This window comes from Rhagoletis pomonella, unplaced genomic scaffold (assembly GCF_013731165.1).
Source record: "Rhagoletis pomonella isolate Grant_MI unplaced genomic scaffold, Rhpom_1.0 Rhpom_scaffold_00003, whole genome shotgun sequence".
Lineage (NCBI taxonomy): Eukaryota > Metazoa > Arthropoda > Insecta > Diptera > Tephritidae > Rhagoletis > Rhagoletis pomonella.
In genome coordinates this window covers 24,607,630-24,627,770 of record NW_023458557.1, presented here as the reverse complement: position 1 = coordinate 24,627,770, position 20,141 = coordinate 24,607,630, and the positions used below count along the sequence as shown (strand labels likewise).

At 41.4% G+C, this 20,141-nt stretch overlaps 1 protein-coding gene across 3 annotated transcripts in view; it reads right to left on the bottom strand.

Annotated features, from left to right (window-relative positions):
* Positions 1–20,141, bottom strand: part of LOC118735089 (probable phospholipid-transporting ATPase VD) — a gene marked incomplete at its 5' end in the record, with an annotated part of 309,599 nt that overhangs the window by 23,267 nt on the left and 266,191 nt on the right. The window contains 1 exon segment of one of the 3 annotated variants that reach the window (XM_036464701.1): positions 5,471–5,643. Coding sequence (XP_036320594.1) covers positions 5,640–5,643 — 4 coding nt within the window. 3 annotated transcript variants of the gene reach the window in all.

The window sequence follows — 20,141 nt, the reverse complement described above, 5'->3', positions numbered from 1 at the left end:
ATCAACAACGGGCTTCATTATCAGAATGTATGGGAATTTAGTTTTTTGGAAAACACATAAACAAAATAAAGTAACTAAATGTTCAACATTCGCTGAGTATACTGCAATGTCAGAAGCAGTAACTGAAGTACTTTTTGTAAGAAATTTGTTAAATGATGCTTTCAAATTAAAATTAGAAAAGCCAATAAACATTTTTGAAGATAACTCAGGTGCAATAGCAATTGGAAAGTTTGGGAACTTCACAAAAAACTCTAAGCACATTGAGGTACAATATCACTATATCAACGAGAATTATGAAGATGGTTTAATTGTCATTGTCAAGATTGATTCCGAGTATAATTTTTTAACTAAAAATCTGTATAAAGCAAAGTTTGTAAAAAATAGAAAATCGTTAAATTTAGTTTAAAAAATTGGGTAAATTTATTAATTATTGAAATACGAAGAAAAACTGTTGCCTTGTAAAATAGTAATAAGTTAAGATTTAAAAGATGAACAATATTAATGTAAGGAGGGGTGTTGTAATGTATACATTCATATTGTTCATATCTAAAGTAATGAGAGCCAATTGACATTAGCTCACACTACACAAATGTAACCTGGTATTTCAACACACCAGACCAATGCTGAAGTGGCAGGATCATAGAAGAATATTGCGCACGCTTGGCAGAGATCTCACAGGTGGAAATAAGATCATAGGTAAAACGCATTACATCGAAAGGGATTAGTATTCCATATGGAATCACAGCTCTACTATTCTTGGCATATGTGTGAGGAGGATTCCGTTTTTTAGTCGTTTCAATTAAAACTAAAAGTGTTTACTTTACAGACTGATTTTGATCTTATTAGGCGCCGCGAAGCAAGCGGGCATTTGCTAGTCTATATATAAATAGGCAAGCATGAATAATTGGGAACAATTTTCTCCTATGTTTCTTAACCGATTCGAATAATTGTGGCTTTGTTGGAAAGGTGTTTCGGAGGAGGAGTGCACAAACTTTTAACTTTTCTGATAGGTGGCACAGGGGTCGAGCTATACTAAAAAATCGCATTTATAGTGCGATGTGCTTCAAACTCAGAATATACATTAGAGTGGAGCGAAAAAACACTTTTTCCGAATTTACAAACGTAATAGCGCGGAAAACTTGCGTAATTAAAGACAAATAAAACGCAGAAAAAAATTTTGAAATTGATAAATATCTTCCATTCGCGCGATGAGGTTAAAGATTTAAATTTAAGAGAATGTTGTTTGGTTACGAAATTTTGTATGCCTCTTTGTTTCATACTGTAAATGCAGCACTTAGCCCGTTTCATAGAGACTAGAAACGACACAGAACTCACCACGAGTAGGGGGCTGCACTTTGAGTTCCACCCCGTCCTCCCCAACCATCCAACCATATTCTACCGCGGTAGGCATTCAAAGTATTACCAAGTAAAAATGCTATAATTTTGTCTATTTTGGCTATTTTTATTTAAAACATCAGGTCATCATAAAAACATGTTAAATTTTAAGAAAAGTGTATTACAGTTCGATGTAGCCACCTTTAGCGCGATTAATAGCATCGAGTCTGTCCGGGAATGCTCCACAGTCTGCACGAATGTGATCTAGTAGTCCATCAGACCACATTCGTGCAGCATCTGAAGCATTCCCGGGCATACTCGAAGCTATCATTTTTTTAAACTTGACATGTTTGTATGATAACCTGATGTTAAAAAAAACACAAAGAATTGACAAAATTGTAGCATTTTTAATTGGTAACACTTCGTGTGCCTTCCCTGTATAAAAGTACACATTTACTGTGTAAATGCAAACTCTGATTTTGTATCAAACTTGGGCATGTTTTCCCTTCATTTTAGAGCCGATATGATGAATCCATCTCTATTTTCAAATCCCACCACTTTTTCTGCTGACACACAGCTTGCGTGTGACAGAGAAAATTTCGAAAGTCCCAATGAGGAATCTCTTCTGCTTCAATTAGTCGAGAAATTTCCTCGATTGAAACTTTCCTTAAGAGTGGTGGTGAAAGTAGTATTTGATTACTCCAATCAATTAAATCACTGTAATCAGAGGCGCCAAAGTTTAACTTCGGAATAATAAAGTTGCGTATTCCAGAATTTTTATGATGTGCTTTGTTAGTCCGAGCCTCTAAAATGCGGCTGAATGCAATCTCTCTAATTTGCTTTTTTTCATCCAGACACATGGACAACAGCAGGTTCTCCGGATGCGCGAAGTAAGCATAATTTTGTATTACAGGAGGAACGACCTCCTGCAACGTTTGTGTTAAGCTTTTTGATGCCTGTATCATCAAGAAGAGATTTTTAGGTCCATCTAATATTGAGCTATGTTTTTATTTTTATAGAAAATCATGCTTGAACGTAACATGTAAGAGTAAATTCAACTATTTGAATAAAAGCAGTAGATGGTTTTGGTGTTGATATATACAATCTGAGTATATTCAGGGCTATCACAGAATCCATCGTAGCTTCGATTTTCGTGAAATCTACGAAAGTGCTATCACAGAATCCGAATGGCTACGAACGTAAATTCGAAATTCGTACAGAGCCTTCATTGAATCCATTCGTAATGAAGATTCGTACAGATACTCTACGACGAGATTATGCTGTCGGAACAAAATTTAAAATCACTCAATCTTAAAAATAGTGGAAGAAAGCTGCTTTATTTTTAATATTAAATATTTATTATACTCCAAATTTGTTTTAGTTTGATATAATTCCATATATTTGTGTAAACGTAGATGTAAAATACCAATGCCATACATACATACATATCTGCATACACGCATCCATCTACTAGACGCTATTTAATGAATTAATATTTTGTATGAATCGAGGAAATAATAGTTTAGCAACAATTTATTAGAAAATAAACCTAATAACTTAAATATCATACAAATTTATTACAAAAAAAATAATTTTTTATTTAAAATAATAAAATCTAAGCTAAAAATAAACTAAAAAAATTTTTATTAAAAAAATAAACAGAAATCAAATAAAAAAAGAAAAAAATCTCCACTGCCCCACGACTCGGACTCGAACTCGGCTCTCTCAATTGGCAGTCTAGTGCTTTGCACCTCGGCCATTGCGCCTGATGGGGCAGCGTGAGCAAAATGACATACATAAATGTCTGTTGTTTCCTTTGCACTAACTGATTTCGAATCAGCATTCGAAGCTGGCAACGATATTTTCGAATTCACTCGGATTCAGTGATAGCAATTTTTTCGTATTCGTAGCGGGCATTTGAATTCGTGGATTTTCTACGATGGATTCCGTGATAGCCCTGGTTATTTATTTGCTGTTGTTAGCAAGATCAAGAGGGCATTCCCCTATTTGAATAGCTTGAGAGATGCGCAAAAGATACTTTTGATCTTTGCTGAGATAATTAGTGTCTACATTCGGCAGAAAGCCATCAATGATTTTAAATTTGACTACGGGTAATGTATTACAATTTAAGAGTGCCTTTCCAATTGGCTGGGAAAACGACTTTAGTCCAGATATTCAAAAACATGTCTAAATGGAAGTTCGTTAAGGTGTAACATGCAAACAACCCATTGTACTTCTCGTTGTAAATAAGTTTCACTATGATGAATAACACCATTTTTCCAGCCAGTATTTGCGTTTGTTCCATCACATCCCACAACATCCAACTCTTGAAGGGAAAGAGAACATAGACTGACTAGATCGAATATTATTGCCTCCTTTATAAGTTTTGCGCTTCCAGATTTTGGTACAACATGGCTAAGGTATCGAGACCCAGGTTCTTCAATTAGAGACACGTGTTCTTCTGTAATAGTACGTCTAAAACGCTTTGAGCCTGCTATCTCGATGTTAAATGTCTTATCTTTGCGATCATAAAAAATAAGCTTCGTATAGAATAGGTGATTTGTATATTCTGCTGCAAACTTGTCCTTATTTTCGGTTTTTCTCTTCTGACTTTGCTTCGATCTGTTACAAAAAGCTTTGTCTGATTCGGATATGACTCCACCATCAACAAGTGTACTAGATATGATTGCTGCGGTTACTCTATCAGAGACGCCATATCGGTCACATTCCAAAGCTGTATTTTTTAGATTAAACGACTTAACACCAGATAATGTTGAATCTTTAAAATAATCTGCTATTCTTTTCGGAGGCTCAAATGTTTCCCTTTGTGTAGGAGGCGGCTGACAACGAGTCGGTTTAGAAGACTGTCTTTCTTCATCTGTGTCGTCACAAAATGATAGTACAACGGAAGAACTTACTTTCTCCGGACATAAGCGAATGTACTCGTTTTGTTTTCTTTCGTTCGTCTTGACGCTTGTTAAGTTTCATAGATGTTTTGCGATCAACGCTAGAAATTTTGCCCTCTCGGTTGGTTCATTGATCATATATAAACTTTAGTTCAATGGAGGGAATTTTTCTCGACCTTTCGCATGTACATGTTACAGTTACGGGATTTGAACAGATGCAAAGAGCAAAAGACCTGTCACAAGTGCAGTTTAATGTCAAAGAGCACTTGCAGGATGTCACATCAAATAACCATGCCAATGAACTTCTAAACTCTGCAAGCTTTGATTGATATGTTGAGCCCATATTTTTGTTGTCTCTTTCGAATGACTTTTTGTCATTTATGTACTTACTGTGATAGTCCTGAATTTTTTTGATAATTCTATTCTTTGATACTACTGGAATAGAAGCTTTTTTGTAAATTGCTTCGATCTTCTCTGACACAATGTTAGCTACATCAGAAAAACATACATTAGTCCTATTGATTTTCGACGAAAGATTAAATCTTTCCTTATTGCAGCATCGTAGAATATCACCATTAGTAGAAAGTGCAGCGTTTGGCAAATCCTTAGCATTGCCAATTAGTGGACATTCAAATGAATGTCTTGTTATAGGTTTCCGTTTCTGAGTAGTAACCTCCGTTGAGAGAACAAACTGAAGGCCCAAAAGGATTATGGATGTGTTAATATTTTAAATAAAGTTTTGCGATATATTGGTATTTAGTGAATCAATAACAAAAAACAATGAGAAAAACAAAATTTTATTTTATAGTAAAATGGAAATGCAAACGCAATGGCAAAACCTTAATTAAGTGAGTCAACTTCAAGAAATGAGTTTCAATACATTTGTATTTGCGTTATATATGTACTAGATAAACCAGCCATGCCCAGAATTTTCGAAGGGAAGTGCGAACTTGGTTGCTTCTAAAATGAACTCTATGCATCGTTGCAGGGAATGTAGAAATTTAGCTTTCCAATATAAATATGTGCATACATATGTATGTAGTAAAAAATACCGTACCAGAACAGACTCGGTAAATACTCCATATTTTACAGGTAAGATCTGCTTCAGTTGAAATCTGGCAGGTATTAAATAACAAAAAAACTAATTTAAATGTGAATAATTCAGTCGAAACTTTTTTAGAACCTTCTTTTATTTCTATTTAAATGAAAGATTTACAAACATTATTAGAATTTATTTCCACGCCAAAATACTTTAGAGATGACACCCGCCATTAATACTTGGACATCTCTTTCGTTGATCGATTGAGCCTATTTTCGCCACATTCTCCAAAATCAATTTTCTTTGCTGAAGTTCTTTGCGCTCCACATCACTTATTTTTAAAGTTACGCATATGAAAATTAACTGTAATAAAAAACAATGATGGCAAAATCAGCACACTAAATAAACGGCTGATCGAGTAGTCGATAAGAAAGTTGTGCTATTTAGAGTACTGCCAGATTTCAAATGAAGCAGATCTTAGCTTTACTTGGTGTATTGAGTAAAGTTTCTATGAATTTCTTAACAGCAATATGAAAATTTTACCGTATTCTACTGGAAATTTTTGTGTACGTGTTAGTTTTTGTACTATTCTAACGTTTGTCTATAGGAAATTTTCGAATTAATTTGTGATTGTGTTTGAGATTTGAAAACGAAAATGTAATTCTATTGGGAGTATAGCCCACTGGGAAAATAGGTAAGCACTTTACGAGGTAAGCCATGTTTTCTTTCAGTCCTTAGTACCAAAATTGTTGTTGTTGTTGTTGTAGCGGCTACAACAACCCCGCCGAGATCGGTTGATATCTCAGTCGTTGTCGTCGAGTTCCACTAACGGCAGCCCTAAGAAGCGTGCAGCCTCTACGGGGTCGGTCCACAGTGACAACGCCGTTAGGGTTGTCGGGTTTTCCGGGCATGCGAAGAGATGTTTCGAGTCGTGAGGGGTCTCTCCGCATGCCGGACACTCATTTGGCACATCCACATTTAGTCTACTCAGGTATGAGTTTAACCTGCTGCAGCAGCCAGAGCGAAATTGGGCTATTGTTGTTCTTGTCTCCCGAGGCAGATGGAGCTCCGTCGCGTCAATGTCCGGGGTTCGTGTGCCTAGAACGGCATTCACAGGTCTAGAGTCTACATAACTCGAGACTGAGTCCCTGTGAATGCCGTTCAGGGCCTGTCGGTATGCTGACGAGTCCAGAGGCTGCTTAATGAGCCTCTGGACTTCGCCCGTCAGTTCGTATAGATGCCTCCTGACGTGCCTAGGTGAGGGCTCTTCCCAACCAGAAACTGCTTGCAGAGCATTATGTTATGCTCCTTAATTGGGAGCATTTTCGCCTCGTCTGGAGGTGGTGTTCAGGTGACATCAGGAGGCATCCGGTCGCTGTCCTGAGTGCGGTGTTCTGTTTGTCTGTAACTTCATCCACTGCGTCTTACTAGTCCCCGGCAACCACTGGTGCTGCGCAGTTTAAAACCGGCCGGCCTATTGCCTTGTATGTTGCCAGCAACGTTTCTTTGTCTTTGCCGCAGGTACTGCCGGCTAGCGACTTGATTGTTGCGGCTCTGTATTTTGTTGACAATAGTGGTTGCGTGCGCAGAGAAGGAGAGCAGGCTGTCGAATGTTACTCCGAGTATTTTGGGGTTATCCACCGTCGGAATTGGTGTATCATCGACGTTGATTCCCAGCGGTAGCCTGACCTCCTTCGTCCAGGTGGTGAACAAGGTCGCAGAGTATTTCGGTGGGGAGAGGGCTAGACACTTTGCAGTGAAGAGGCGAGAAAGATCGGAGATACCCGTTTACTTTCGAACACAGGTCATCAATTCCATTCCCAGTCGCCATTATCGAGCACTCGTCGGCGTAAGAGACAATCGAGACTCCCTCTGGTGGTTGAAGGAGCTTTGAAATATAAAAGTTGAACAGTAGCGGGGAAAGGACACCACCCTGTGGAAACCCCTGTTTTATTTTCCTAAGTTTGCTCGATTTGTCTCTGAACATTACCGACGAGTCTGGACCACTCAGAGGAAGCCTCTATATCTTCTAGTAGCGTGGAGTGGCTGACAGTGTCAAAAGCCTTTGACAGGTCCAACGCTACTAGAATCGTTCTCTCACAGGGACGGTTACGGTTAAGGCCACGAGTTGTCTGAGTGTTTATGGCGTTAAGTGCAGTTGTTGTACTGTGCACTTTACGGAAACCATGCTGATGCTTCGCTGGGGTCAGATGGTTCGTGAAATATGGGAGCAGCAGGGCCTCAAGTGTCGTCGCTACCGGGGAAAGGAGTGTTATCGGTATATACGATTCTCCTTTGTTGGCAGGTTTCCCCGGTTTGAGCGGTGGTACTACTCTCCCCACCTTCCAGATGTCTGGGATGATGAGAGTGGCCATAGACAAATTGAGGACCTCCGTTAGGTACGCTACTCCCGCAGGACCCAAAATTTTCAGCAGCAGCATGCATATTCCGTCGGGACCCATGGCTTTGGAGGCTTTCGCCTTCCCGATGGCCACCTGAACTTCACCGCAAGTGAAAGCAAGGGGGCACAATTTGTTGGCAGTTTGTGCAGCCTTCTGGTCACTCGACGCTTGGTTTGGCCCCCGAGGATGCAGTATGAACTGCCGGCTAAAGTAGCTCGCGCATCGCTCCGTGTCCGACGAGACATGGTCGCCGAAAGAAATTTCGACCCTGTCCTCATGCTTCGTCGGATTGGACAGTGACCTCACGGTTGACCAAAGCTTACTCACACCAGAGGTGAAGTTACAGGTCGCCAGATGTTCTTCCCACTTCTTCCGCTTATGTACGTTCACTAGTTGCCGAATCTCCGCGTTGAGATCCCTGATACGGGGATATCCGGGATCGCCCTGGCGAAGGCTGTCACGCTCATCGGTTAGAACAGCCGCTTCGGTAGGGAAATTTGGACGTTGGTCCGTGATGCACCCTGCCGGTACGAAGCAAGCTGCAGCAGCGGTGACAGCCCTGTGGAACTTACGTTCACCACGCTGGATGTCGGTTGGTGTGGGGAGAGCAGCGAAGGTATTTTCTGTAAATTCCGCGGAGCCTTTCAAATCAGCTTTGGAGTAGTTGATATAGGTTCCGTGCTCCGCGGAAGCAAAGTCAGTTGGTTTATCGATCGAGATGACTATGGGCAGATGGTCTGATGCCAAAGTCAGCATAGGTCGCCATGATATGCTGTTTATCAGACCAGCGCTGACTATTGTTATGTCTGGCGAGCTGCAGCAGCTGCCCATAATCCTGGTGGGTGCGTCGTCGTTCATTGTGCAGAATGTGGAATCGTCTATCTGTCTATTGACAGGCTTGAGTGCCAAAGACCGTGGTGCGCATTAAAGTCACCTACTACCATTCGGTTTTCACCTCTGAGGAGCGCATCTATATCAGCGTGATATCCTGCCGGGCAGCAGGTGACAGGGGGTATATACGTTGAATATTTCGAGCTCAACATCGCCTGACCGGATAGCAATGCCCTGACATTCTAGGGTGGTATCCCTGCGGTCGATGTCTGCATCGATAAGACGATACTGCACGGTGTGGTGCGTGATGAACGCTAAGCCGCCACCATTATCTCGCTCGCGATCTCGACGGTGCCCGTTGTACCCGGCACAATTCAACAATGTTGAATTGCTGTGCAACTTCGTCTCTTGGACCGCAGCTATCAATATACCATGCCTTCCCATAAAGACGGTTATCTCCTCGATCTTGCTCTGAAGCCCGTTGCAGTTAAATTGAAGGAGCTTCATGTGGTTCGGGAGACGTGTGGTAATGCGGGGTGTGAGAGATGTGTGTGGCCGTGACGCCATTGGCTGTGTGCACTGCTTAGGTGGTTGCCGCCCTGTGGTGGTGGTGGCTGGCGTCGCGGTTGAGGTTTGCGACCGTGCTGTGCAACACGGGCCCTCGAAGTTCCTCGTCCAATCTCGCGTGGTGCGCAGACCTGAACATGGCCTAAAGTGGCACCAGCCAACGCAGGTGTTGCGCTTGACTGATGTCACATTACGGAATATCATGGTCTGACATACCGTGCAGATTGTAGGAGGAACCAGGAGTTGTTGGCGGCGGCGTGTGGGTGCGATTGTGTGTGCTCTGTGGTCTGTCGCGGTTGTGGTGTGGTCTATTGTGTTGTTATGTTGTTGTGCTGTGGTGTTTGCGTGGGACTGCTCAGGTGGACTGGAGTTAGCCATGGAGGCTGCTCTGTTTGAGCAGCAGGGGGCCACAAATGATTTGGTCCACTGCCGATGGGTCCGTAGTCCTTAGAAGACTCTGAGGGGACTCCACCCGTCGCAAGTATTGCACTTGACTGAGGTGGAGTTGTGGTGTAGTCGTCTCTGCCATACACAGCAGGTGTAGGTTTCTGGCACTGGGTTTGACTAAACGGGGTTAGATCGCCGAAACAACAGCCCTTGGTCGGGTAAAACCCGAGTCATTCCGGTACGTACAACCGGCTGTCGTGGGAATGTACCACAATTGTCATCATGGCCAATGTCATCTACTAGTAAAGCGCAAACTGAACACCTCCGACGACACATTACGTTGTTAGTTGCAAAATAACGTGCAGCCGAAGTTATTTCTACATACATTCTAAATTCCTACTTACATAAGGCGTCCTTGTTAAAGTAATGGAGATTGGGCAAGGAAGTGGTAAGGACCGCCAGGTGAAGGGCACCTTACCAGCAACTTACACTTCACATGGCTGTCCTTACCACGTCACTGACGAATCTCCCTTACTTTAAGGAGGTGTTCAGTTTGCGCTTTACTAGTAGATGACATTTTCCGTAAGAAAAAGACTTTGATTTTTAGGTCCCTTTTACTAGTTAAAATAATTTTTGACTCTTTGGAGGAAACATTTGTTTTTTTAAATATATTTTTGAAATTTGTTTCCTGTACGAAAAACTATTTAAAAACAAACTTTAATATTTCAAGGCCAACCTAATATACTTATATACGCACGCCGGCAACTATCTGTCATTCTCATGCTCATACAACTTGTATGTAACCAACCGAAATTGAATGGCGGGCGGAAAAAGATAACTGAATTTCGAAATTTTTGTTCGGCGTAAGATTTTGATTTGACGTTTCGCTCAGTTAAATCAAAAGCAATCGCATGAAAACCTATTTCGGTTGACGTGGAAAAAATTAGACGGAGTGCGTATACAAACTGCGAGCATTTATATTAAATTGGGATGTTAGAAGCCCATAACTCGACAAATAACCATAAAAAAATTTTGTGTATACACAAAACAACTTTTAAGTTTATGACATGAATGAAAACTGTTATGAATAGGTAAAAAATTGTAACGGTTATTTTCGATCGAAAAAATAAGTGAGTTAGCATTTCAGTTTTATTTTTTCCCATAAAAAATAACGGTTAAAATATTGTATCTATTCATAACAGTTTTCCACAGAAAAATGCTATCGATCTTCATATATTTTTATTGCATCGCTTATTAGCTTATCATTGCATACTGCGTTTTCATTCATGTCATCAACTTAAAAGTTGTCTTGTGCAGGGTAGACAAAAACTCGAAGTTCGAGCGAGCAAACTCCTACTCAATGCCTCGCAGGTAACGAGGCGCTCGCAACTCGTACTCGTAGCAGCAATAATGCGAGGCACGAGAAGTTAAGCTTGCTCGGCAAACGAGGAAGCGCCGCTTGTGTGCTCGCGCCCCTATTAAACGAGCGAGGCTGCTGTGTGTTGCCTCGCTCGCAGTGCCGAGGCGAGTAACTGTATGCATACTCACTCGGCTAGGTAGAACGAGTGAGCGACGAGTGTACTACACAACACATGCCTTTTTGGGCATAAAAATGTGTGAATGTATGTCAATAGATTATGTACGAAAATATGTTATTATATGTATGTATGTACATATATATTCATATGAATATATGAATATTATATTAGGGAAGCATTTAAATCAACAATTAAAATTTATTTACATAAATAAGCATAGACTATTTAATATAATATTTTTTAGAGTTAAAACATACATAACATGCATATTTGTATATCGTCGTTTAAAGTGCAAAACCGCGAATCAACAAAATGCAAAACCGCGTATCAGCAAAATGCAAAACCGAGTATGTGAGATTGCATGAATTATTTTCTAGAGAGTAAAAACACTCATATTTCAAAATGGTTAACTTTTTTATAAAGCAATCGCATTTCTGGCTTGTATATTTCAGGACGAATGGATAAAGATTGAGCCAAGAGCTAGTGTGAGCAAATCCAATTTTTGGCAGCCAATGTCAGTTACGCGGCTTTGCAGAATGACGATACGCGGTTTTGTACTTTAAACGACGATATGTACATGCATATGTACATATGTATGGACATATGCATGTATTTTTTCTTTACAGAGAAAATAAGTAAAGAGGATAGTAAATCGTGTGTGCCGCACAAACAAAAACAACTAAGCACTTTTTAACACCCCAAAATAGTTTGCTATTTTCTTGTAGCAGTTATGCTGTATAACTGAAAGAAATATATGTATGTATGTACATAATTCTTTGTGAACAAAATTATTTGTTGTCTGTTGTTCAAGGACATATGTATGTATGTACATATACATATGTGGACATGGGAAAATGTGCGTAAACAAAGATTAGAGGGCGGTTCACATACAACTTTGGCGTTGCGTTGGCGTTGAATTTCAATGCAGCCGTCTACATAGCCAAAATTTGGCAAAGCTAAGGCCAACACAAAACCGAAAGATCGCGTGCGTCGGTCATCAGCTGTTGCAAATAAATAAAATTATGTGAAATGTTATATAAATCTGATTAAAAAGTTTAAAATTTTCATAAAACCTTATTATTTTTGCAAAGTATGAAACTTGCTGGGACTTGTATGGTCTTTCTTTCATGTATAATAAGTTGAAATTTTGTAAAAAATTATTGAGCATTAAAAATATTACACATACATAGATATGTATGCACATATGTATCTACTTAGTAGATAAAACTGGTCAAAATAGCACGCATCTATTCTTCTGTGCATGACAATATATACATAAATAAATACATACATATGTGTATAGTATATGTATGTATATACATATCTGCATGTGTACATACAATCCTTTACTCGAAATTCTTAGTTGAAGCAATTTTTATCCCATACATTTGTTCTGACCAAACAATCCGTTTGCCTGTATAATCTGCTTGCCTCATTTGCCTCGCTCATATACTCGCCTCAATCGTCTGCTGTAAATGAGTGCCTCGCTCGCAACGACGCCCTCGCGAGAGAAGCGCTTATGAGGTCCTCGTTTGCTTGACGCTTTACTCTTGCGCTGCCCTCGTTTGCTTACTCGCTCGCTGGCTGCTCAGTGCGTACGCTCGTACTTAACGAGTGCTCGTTTGCAAACAGCCTCGCCTGTTGCTCGTGAGTTGCGCAAGCTCAGAGCAAACTAACGAGCGAGCGAGGGGCTAAAATGAGGCAAATCCGAACCCTGCTTGTGTGTACATACACACAACTTTTTTATATGATGGTTATTTGCCGTGTTATGAACTTTTAACATCACCACATATTATAAACGCTTGTAGTTTGTATACGAACTCCGTTTAATTTATTCTACGTGATTTTTATCAGCAAAATATCGATAAAACATTAGGGGTATTCTCCAAATCTTGCAAAGCCATTGCACGTAGCACGGATGGCATGGATTGCATAACTTGCAAACACACAACAACAAAATACATGGGAGACAACATTTCTTATCGCTGCAAGATATGCAACGTCGAAACCCATGTATATATTTTGCAAAATAGCATAGCAAGATAAATGCGACACTGTGCTAGTTGTTTTGTTGTTGGAATTGCTACATATTTCTCTCATTCCTCTCATCTCGCTCACTTCATTTTTTTTGCTGTCTCCTGTTATCTTATTATATTAAACGAGCAATTCTTGTATATATATATGGGAAAATGTGATTTTGTATTTCGAAACTGTATGGTGGAAAGTGTGTTCTAATATCTATTTGATACACAAAAAATGATCACGGCTGTACTTTTTGCTGATATATTACATACATATGTACCATTTAGTTAAACAATATAAGAATATTGTAGTATGTACCACAAAAACGTATATTTTCTATAAAAAATCATAACTCAGAAAAAAAAAACTTCGCTATTAGACATTTGGGTTGATTGTAGTTCAAAGTGTCTCTTTCCCGGTAAAAAAGTTTGAGAGTAAAAAAAATACACTTTTTGAGAAATTAAATGTAAAAAAAAATTAGCGCTTTTTGTTTACTGTTAAATAAAAAATTTTAAATAATGAAAATCAATAATTATATCATTCTATCTTGAAGTGACAAGAATTACTGACATTTGAGTAAAAACATTGTTGGAATCCATGGTGGAATAATAACAAGGTGTTGTCATTAGCGACGTGTTTGTTGTGATTTTGACAAGATCGGCATGCTTATTTTCAGTGCTGCCGATCTTAATTTTTATACTACTATTCGTTGGGAAATAGTATCTAAAATACTCCATTTTAGTAATTCATTTTATCGCAATTTTTAAAGAACTTGGTGTTTTCAGAACAATATTAATATTTAAAATTGCTGGATTTGTATAATTTTTGTACTCAAAGAGTAGAAAAATAAAAGATATCGTGGTTATCAATGGAGAAAAACTTTCACAAAAATAGTATGGAAAGGCGATTTTTTATATTAAATAACTTTTGCTGCATTGTCATAATATTGAGCCAAATGAACTACTGATACACTAGAATATAGTGGTTGCATGGTTAAATTAGGAATTCGCTTATATTATCGATATTTATGTGTTTTAATCTATTTAGAATATCATTTACAGTCTAATAGGAAATTGCGTTATTTTACGGCTTTTACTTTTTTAAAGTTACAATATATGTCTAAACTGTGTGGAGCTGCCGATACAAACATATATTCAGGCTTATAAGCCTGTAATTATACATTTTTCTACATTTAATTTGAAGTAGTATGCACCAACGGATTAAAAGTAATAAATAATTAGTACTTTAAAATGCGTGACCGGAATAGACCTGCCGAAAAAGTGAGGTTAAGTTACTGACAACACCTTGTTATTATTACACCATGGTTGGAATCTATTAAATTTTGACAAAGTTATGGGCATTTTAAAAAAACATTCTCACTGTCAATTCGAATAATCGATTTTTGCCTGAAAACCAAAATCGCGTTTAATTCGGCCGAAAAATTTTTCCGAGCCAAAAGTAAAAATACGTGTCTCATTATTTGGACCAACAAACAATGTATTTGAGTTTGGTCGAAATTAGAAATCATGCTCGTACCTGACCGGTTGTCTGGAAATGGAAAGCATCATATATATATATCCACAGGGTTCTCGGAAACGGCTCTAACGATTTCGATGAAATATTGTACACTGATAATATTTTGGATTTTAAGGTTATCTGAATAGGCATTATCCCCGAGAAGACCCGTATAAGGTTGCCACCTATTCGAAATTTGTTACGAATTAACTAAAACATCATAATATGGGATGTGGGTATCAAATGGAAGGTATTTTAATGATCCATTATTCAAAATATTTGTAATAGGGTTGCCACCTAATTTTGAATCGCATATTAATTTAATTTTTTGTAAAAAAAAGGTAAAATATTACTATTTATGAGTACCAAGAGAAGGTTCTTAAAAAATGCTTTCCCTATATACAAATTGTTATCTCTTAGGATAATAGTGTAAGGTTGCCACTTATTTTCGATTCTACAAAATTTATCTAAAACATCGCAATATGGATATCCAATGAAAGGTATTGTTAAGAACTTTGGTCAGAAAACATTTTCCATCAGGGTTGCCACGTTTCTATGTAATACAAATTTTTATTTTGTTAATTTCAATCATTTTTTTTTATGTATACCTACACAGTTGGTCGGCGAAAACCCTCCGGCTGAACCCTCCACGAGGGTGCCGACTGGTAATGGGCACTACAGTTTAGGTTCCGGATACCTGGCGACCTCCGGTTCTGTCAAGCCTTACCTGCACACACGGACGTCTGTGCGGGCGGACCTCCACTGTCCGACACTCGTGGGACTAAAATATGAGTTCATTTTCAAAAATAAAAACAACATCCACGGAGGACGGTCCTCCCAAAAAACCGACAGGGGTGGCTCCGATTGATGCTACAGCCTCGGACAAGGCATTGATCAGACCGCCAGTGATAGGAGACAGAGGGGGGGCTTAAGCGGAAGGGCTGGTCCTAGGGCGAGTAATGTAGGAGGCAGGGGGGGAGTAGAGGCCTGGGAAAACCGGTCTCTAACCATTTCTCGGCTGGAGCTGCGACGTCAGCTCCGCCTAGGGAATTTAGACCCCAAAACTTACACACCTCAACCCAGGGGCGGGGTGCGGCACCTGCTTCAAGGATAAACCGGCAGGTCAGGGGGAGCCGGCTAAACATGTCCGCCCCTCTAAGCAGGCCTACTACGAGAGAAAGGCGGCCATTAGGGTCGTTAATAGGATAGGGGACCTGCCGACAGAACAGCTGACGGAGGAAGAAATCAAGTTATTGGACTGGGTGAGGGGAGTGGTAGCCAGCTTGGGCAAACCGGCAGGCTCTGCTCCAAAGAGGCAACGATCTGCTGAACAGGCAGGGGATAGGGTCGCCAAAAGACAGAGAGCAGGTGGCCATAAATACCCCTCCTTCAGGGACGTTGTTAAGGGAGGCGGTGAGGTACTGGCCATCATTGACAGAGGGGAGGAGGAGGGGACCATCCCGAAGGAGAAATGGAGGCAGGTGGAGGAGGCTATTGCCGAAATCTACCTCCAGGTCTTAGAGGAAAACCCTGGACCTCCTCCTCTCTGCCATGATTCCGGTTGGTATCAAGGTAGGGCAAAGCTCATCGCTTGCGAGGACCATAGGTCAGCCCAGCTCTACAGGTTGGCCGTTAGCAAGGTAGGTGAGGTTTGGCCGGGAGCCAAACTAGAGGCGGTGAGCAAGGAAGAGATTCCTAGCAGACCTAGGGCTCGGGTTTGGATTCAGGCTTAACCAGCCGAGCCTGAAAAAATAGAGCGGATCTTTAGATCCTGCAATAAGGACCTGCCAACACACAATTGGAAGGTGGGGAAGATCGAAGAGCCGATAGGAAACAGAAGGCAGGTGTTGCTGATCCTCATTGCCGAATCGCTCGCCCCATTGGCGCAGAAGGATTGGATAGTCAGATTCGGGTTTGTTGACGCAACCGTTCGAATCTACCGCAGCGACGAACCGGGCTTGTACCTTAATGAGGAGAGTGATAAGTCCGGCATGCGCAGCGGTGGTAAAGAAGGGTTGCCCAGCAGCCAATGCTCATCCGACTCAGAGGGGCTAACCGGTTTGGGGCCGCTGTTTTATGAACAGGATCTCCTCGCCGATGACACCGAGGGTGAGGAGATCGAGGAGGCGGACGTAGATGTCACAATGGTGGAGGTAAAACGGACGGATTCTTATGAATCTGATCCAGATCAACCTCCACCATTCTAAACTCGCGTCCGCAAATCTTGAGGTCCGCCTGGCTGCCGGTGGACTTGACGTTGCCCTCATCCAGGAGCCGTGGATACTCGGCAACAAAATCTGCGGGCTTGGGGTGAAGGGCTTTAAGCTAATTTCCGCACAAAATGCAGATAAGACTCGAGCTTGCATATTAGCAAGGAACAACTTAAACATCTTCCTGCTTCCACAGCTCAGTGACGGCGATTTGGTAGCGGCAAGCATAGAACTGGATAAAACCAGCTTCTGGGTAGCCTCTGCCTACATGGCCCATGACAAGGACGCACCACCACAGGAGGTTCAGACGTTAGTCAAGGAAGCAACCTATAAGAAAAAACAACTGGTTGTCTTCTGTGACGCTAATGCTCACAATTCGATGTGGGGGAGTACGGACACGAACGCTAGAGGTGAGTCGTTACTAGATTTCATTCTAGGAAAAAAACTTAGTGTCTTGAATTTAGGCTCAGAGCTGACCTTTATAACAAAGAGTAGAGAGGAAGTTTTGGACATAACCCTGACTTCGGACTCGTTTGTCCACAAAATCAAGAGATGGAGAGTAATTAGTGAAAAGTCTTACTCGGACCATTGTTATATTCAATTCGAAATAGATCTTAAGACCCCCCAAGTTAGGGAGTTCAGAAATGTGCGTAATACCGACTGGAGGGTTTACAATAAAAAACTGAGGACTTTATTGCCAAAGATACCTCCCCGGGACCCCGCCACGCGGGTGGAATTGGACGGGTTGGTTAATCAGGTCACTAAAGCCATGAATAGTTCTTTGTCAGCCGGATGCCCGGTTGTTAGATACAGAGGGGAAAACAAACCACCTTGGTGGTCAAAACAGTTATCCTCGTAACGTGAATCAAATAGGACAATGTTCAATAAGGCCAAAGCCACGAGAACAACAGAGGACTGGGAAGCCTATAAGGCTGACTTGAAAATATACAAAAAAGCAGTTAGAACTGCGAAACGTAAATCATGGCAGAGTTATTGCAAGGGAATTGAGGAAACCACGGAAGCGGCCAGATTAAGAAAAATTCTTGTAAAGTCGCCATGCAACCTTGGCTATCTCAAGGGTCAAGGGTACTCATGGACTACGACGAGCGTGGAATCTTTAGGTCTCCTCCTGGACACACACTTCCCTGGAAGCAAGTCGATGGAACTTAACGACCCCATAAATGACGGGGGGCTATCTGATCTAGGAAATCGACTGATTACTAAGGCGAAAATCGAATGGGCTATTAAGACTTTTGGTCCTTACAAGTCACCGGGACTGGACGGCATACACCCGGTAGAACTGCAGCAATCACGGAGTTATATCTCCCCATTCATTGCGTCTATTATAAGAAGCTGTCTTAACATGGGCTATATTCCGCTATGCTGGAGAGAGACAAAAGTCTCTTTCATACCCAAGGCAGGTAGGTCCTATCACATCAACCCCAAGGACTTCAGACCCATCAGTCTTACGTCTTTTTTGCTCAAAATTTTAGAGAGGATAGTGGACGATTATGTACGGGGCGTGATACCAACTAGTAGGCTCTCCCCAGCGCAGCATGCCTATACGAAGGGCAAATCTACGGAAACCGCCTTGCACTCGCTCGTCGGGTTGGTGGAAAAAAGTTTATCTGATAAAGAGTATACTCTGGTTGCCTTTGTTGATATAGAAGGCGCCTTCAACAACATTAAAGCAAGCGCCATAACGGGTGCCTTAGAAGAGCTTGGAGTTGACCACAACGTAGCGGCGCTGATTGAGTCTATACTTGTCAGCAGGAAGATAACCGCTAAGCTTGGCAACACCACAATAAGCAGAGAGGTCTGTAGAGGCACTCCTCAGGGAGGGGTTCTCTCCCCTCTTCTCTGGAATTTGGCAGTAAAATCTCTGCTGAAGAAACTAGAGAGGGGGGGCTGCCACGTCACTGCATATGCTGACGATCTGGCAATTGCCGTTAAAGGTAAATACCCTAATACCCTAATGGAGATTTTGCGCTCTAACATGGCCACGCTTAGAAATTGGACAGAGAGTAGGGGGCTCGGAATAAACCCCGAAAAAACTGAAGCAATTCTCTTTACAAGTCTCACCGCTAATCTTTATGGGTGTGGAGATATCTTTGAAGGAGAATGTTAAGTATCTAGGACTCATATTAGACAGGAAACTTTCGTGGAAACCGAATATAGAGGAAAGAGTAAGGAAGGCCAACGTTGCACTACATACTTGCAAACAAGCGGTCGGAATCAAGTGGGGGCTAACACCTCGTATTACACATTGGCTTTACACCTCGGTGGTCAGGCCAATATTATTATATGGAATACTCGTATGGTGGCCAGCAACTCAAAAGTCAAGTTTCCTAAAACTATTGAGTAAAGTCCAAAGAACAGCGTTTTTATGCATTTCAAACAAAGCGCTAGAGGTGGTAACCAATCTGCCCGCATTAAACCTGGTGGGAAAATACGCGGCCGCCGATTCAGCGCTCAGACTAAAAAGCATGGTGCTATGGAAGGATCGGCGGTTCGGTCACGCCTCTATACTTCACACTCTGGGTAGTCATGAACAAGAAGTGGACTACTCCGCCCCTAAACCAACCTTCGATAGGCTCTTCAAGACGAGCATCCCGTCAAGAAGAGAATGGCAAACACCAAGACCATGGAGAAGGTGGGAACTGAATTTTTATACGGATGGATCCAAGCTAGACAATAGGGTTGGCTACGGAGTTTTCTCCAAGGAACTAGGACTAGAATTATCCGTACGAATTCCGGACCACTGCAGTGTTTATCAGGCAGAGGTTTTAGCTATAAAGGAGGTGGCTGTGTACCTTAGTACGCATGTCGTAACGAGGACTACGATTAATATTTTCTCGGACAGCCAGGCGGCCATTAAATCAATGAACATGGTAATACTGAGATCGAAGGTTGCGCAGGAATGTCTAGCAGCTCTAAACGATATCAGCGCCGTTTTTAAGGTCAGCCTAATTTGGGTTCCGGGACATACGAGATATTGAATGAAATTGCAGGGCCGATGAGCTTGCCAGAAAGGGTACCAGTCTCCCCCTATGTGAAAACAGAGGCACAATAGGGATACCCATGGTAACCTGCAAACGAGAACTTCGAAACAGCATGATCCAAGAGGCAAACAGGTCATGGCTAGAGGAGGGCACTTGTAGAACAACTAGGCTACTTTGGCCACAAATAGATAAGAAAAAGACGAAAGAGTTGCTCAGCCTCTCAAGAGAGGATATTGCAAGGGTCATGGCTTGTGTTACCGGTCATTGGCTATTTGGCAGGCACTCTTCGAGACTAGGAATATTCTCCCACGAATATTGTAGAAGTTGCAGGGATGAGGAAGAGGAAGAAACCGTAGAGCACTTCTTCTGTAGCTGCCCAGCTCTGGC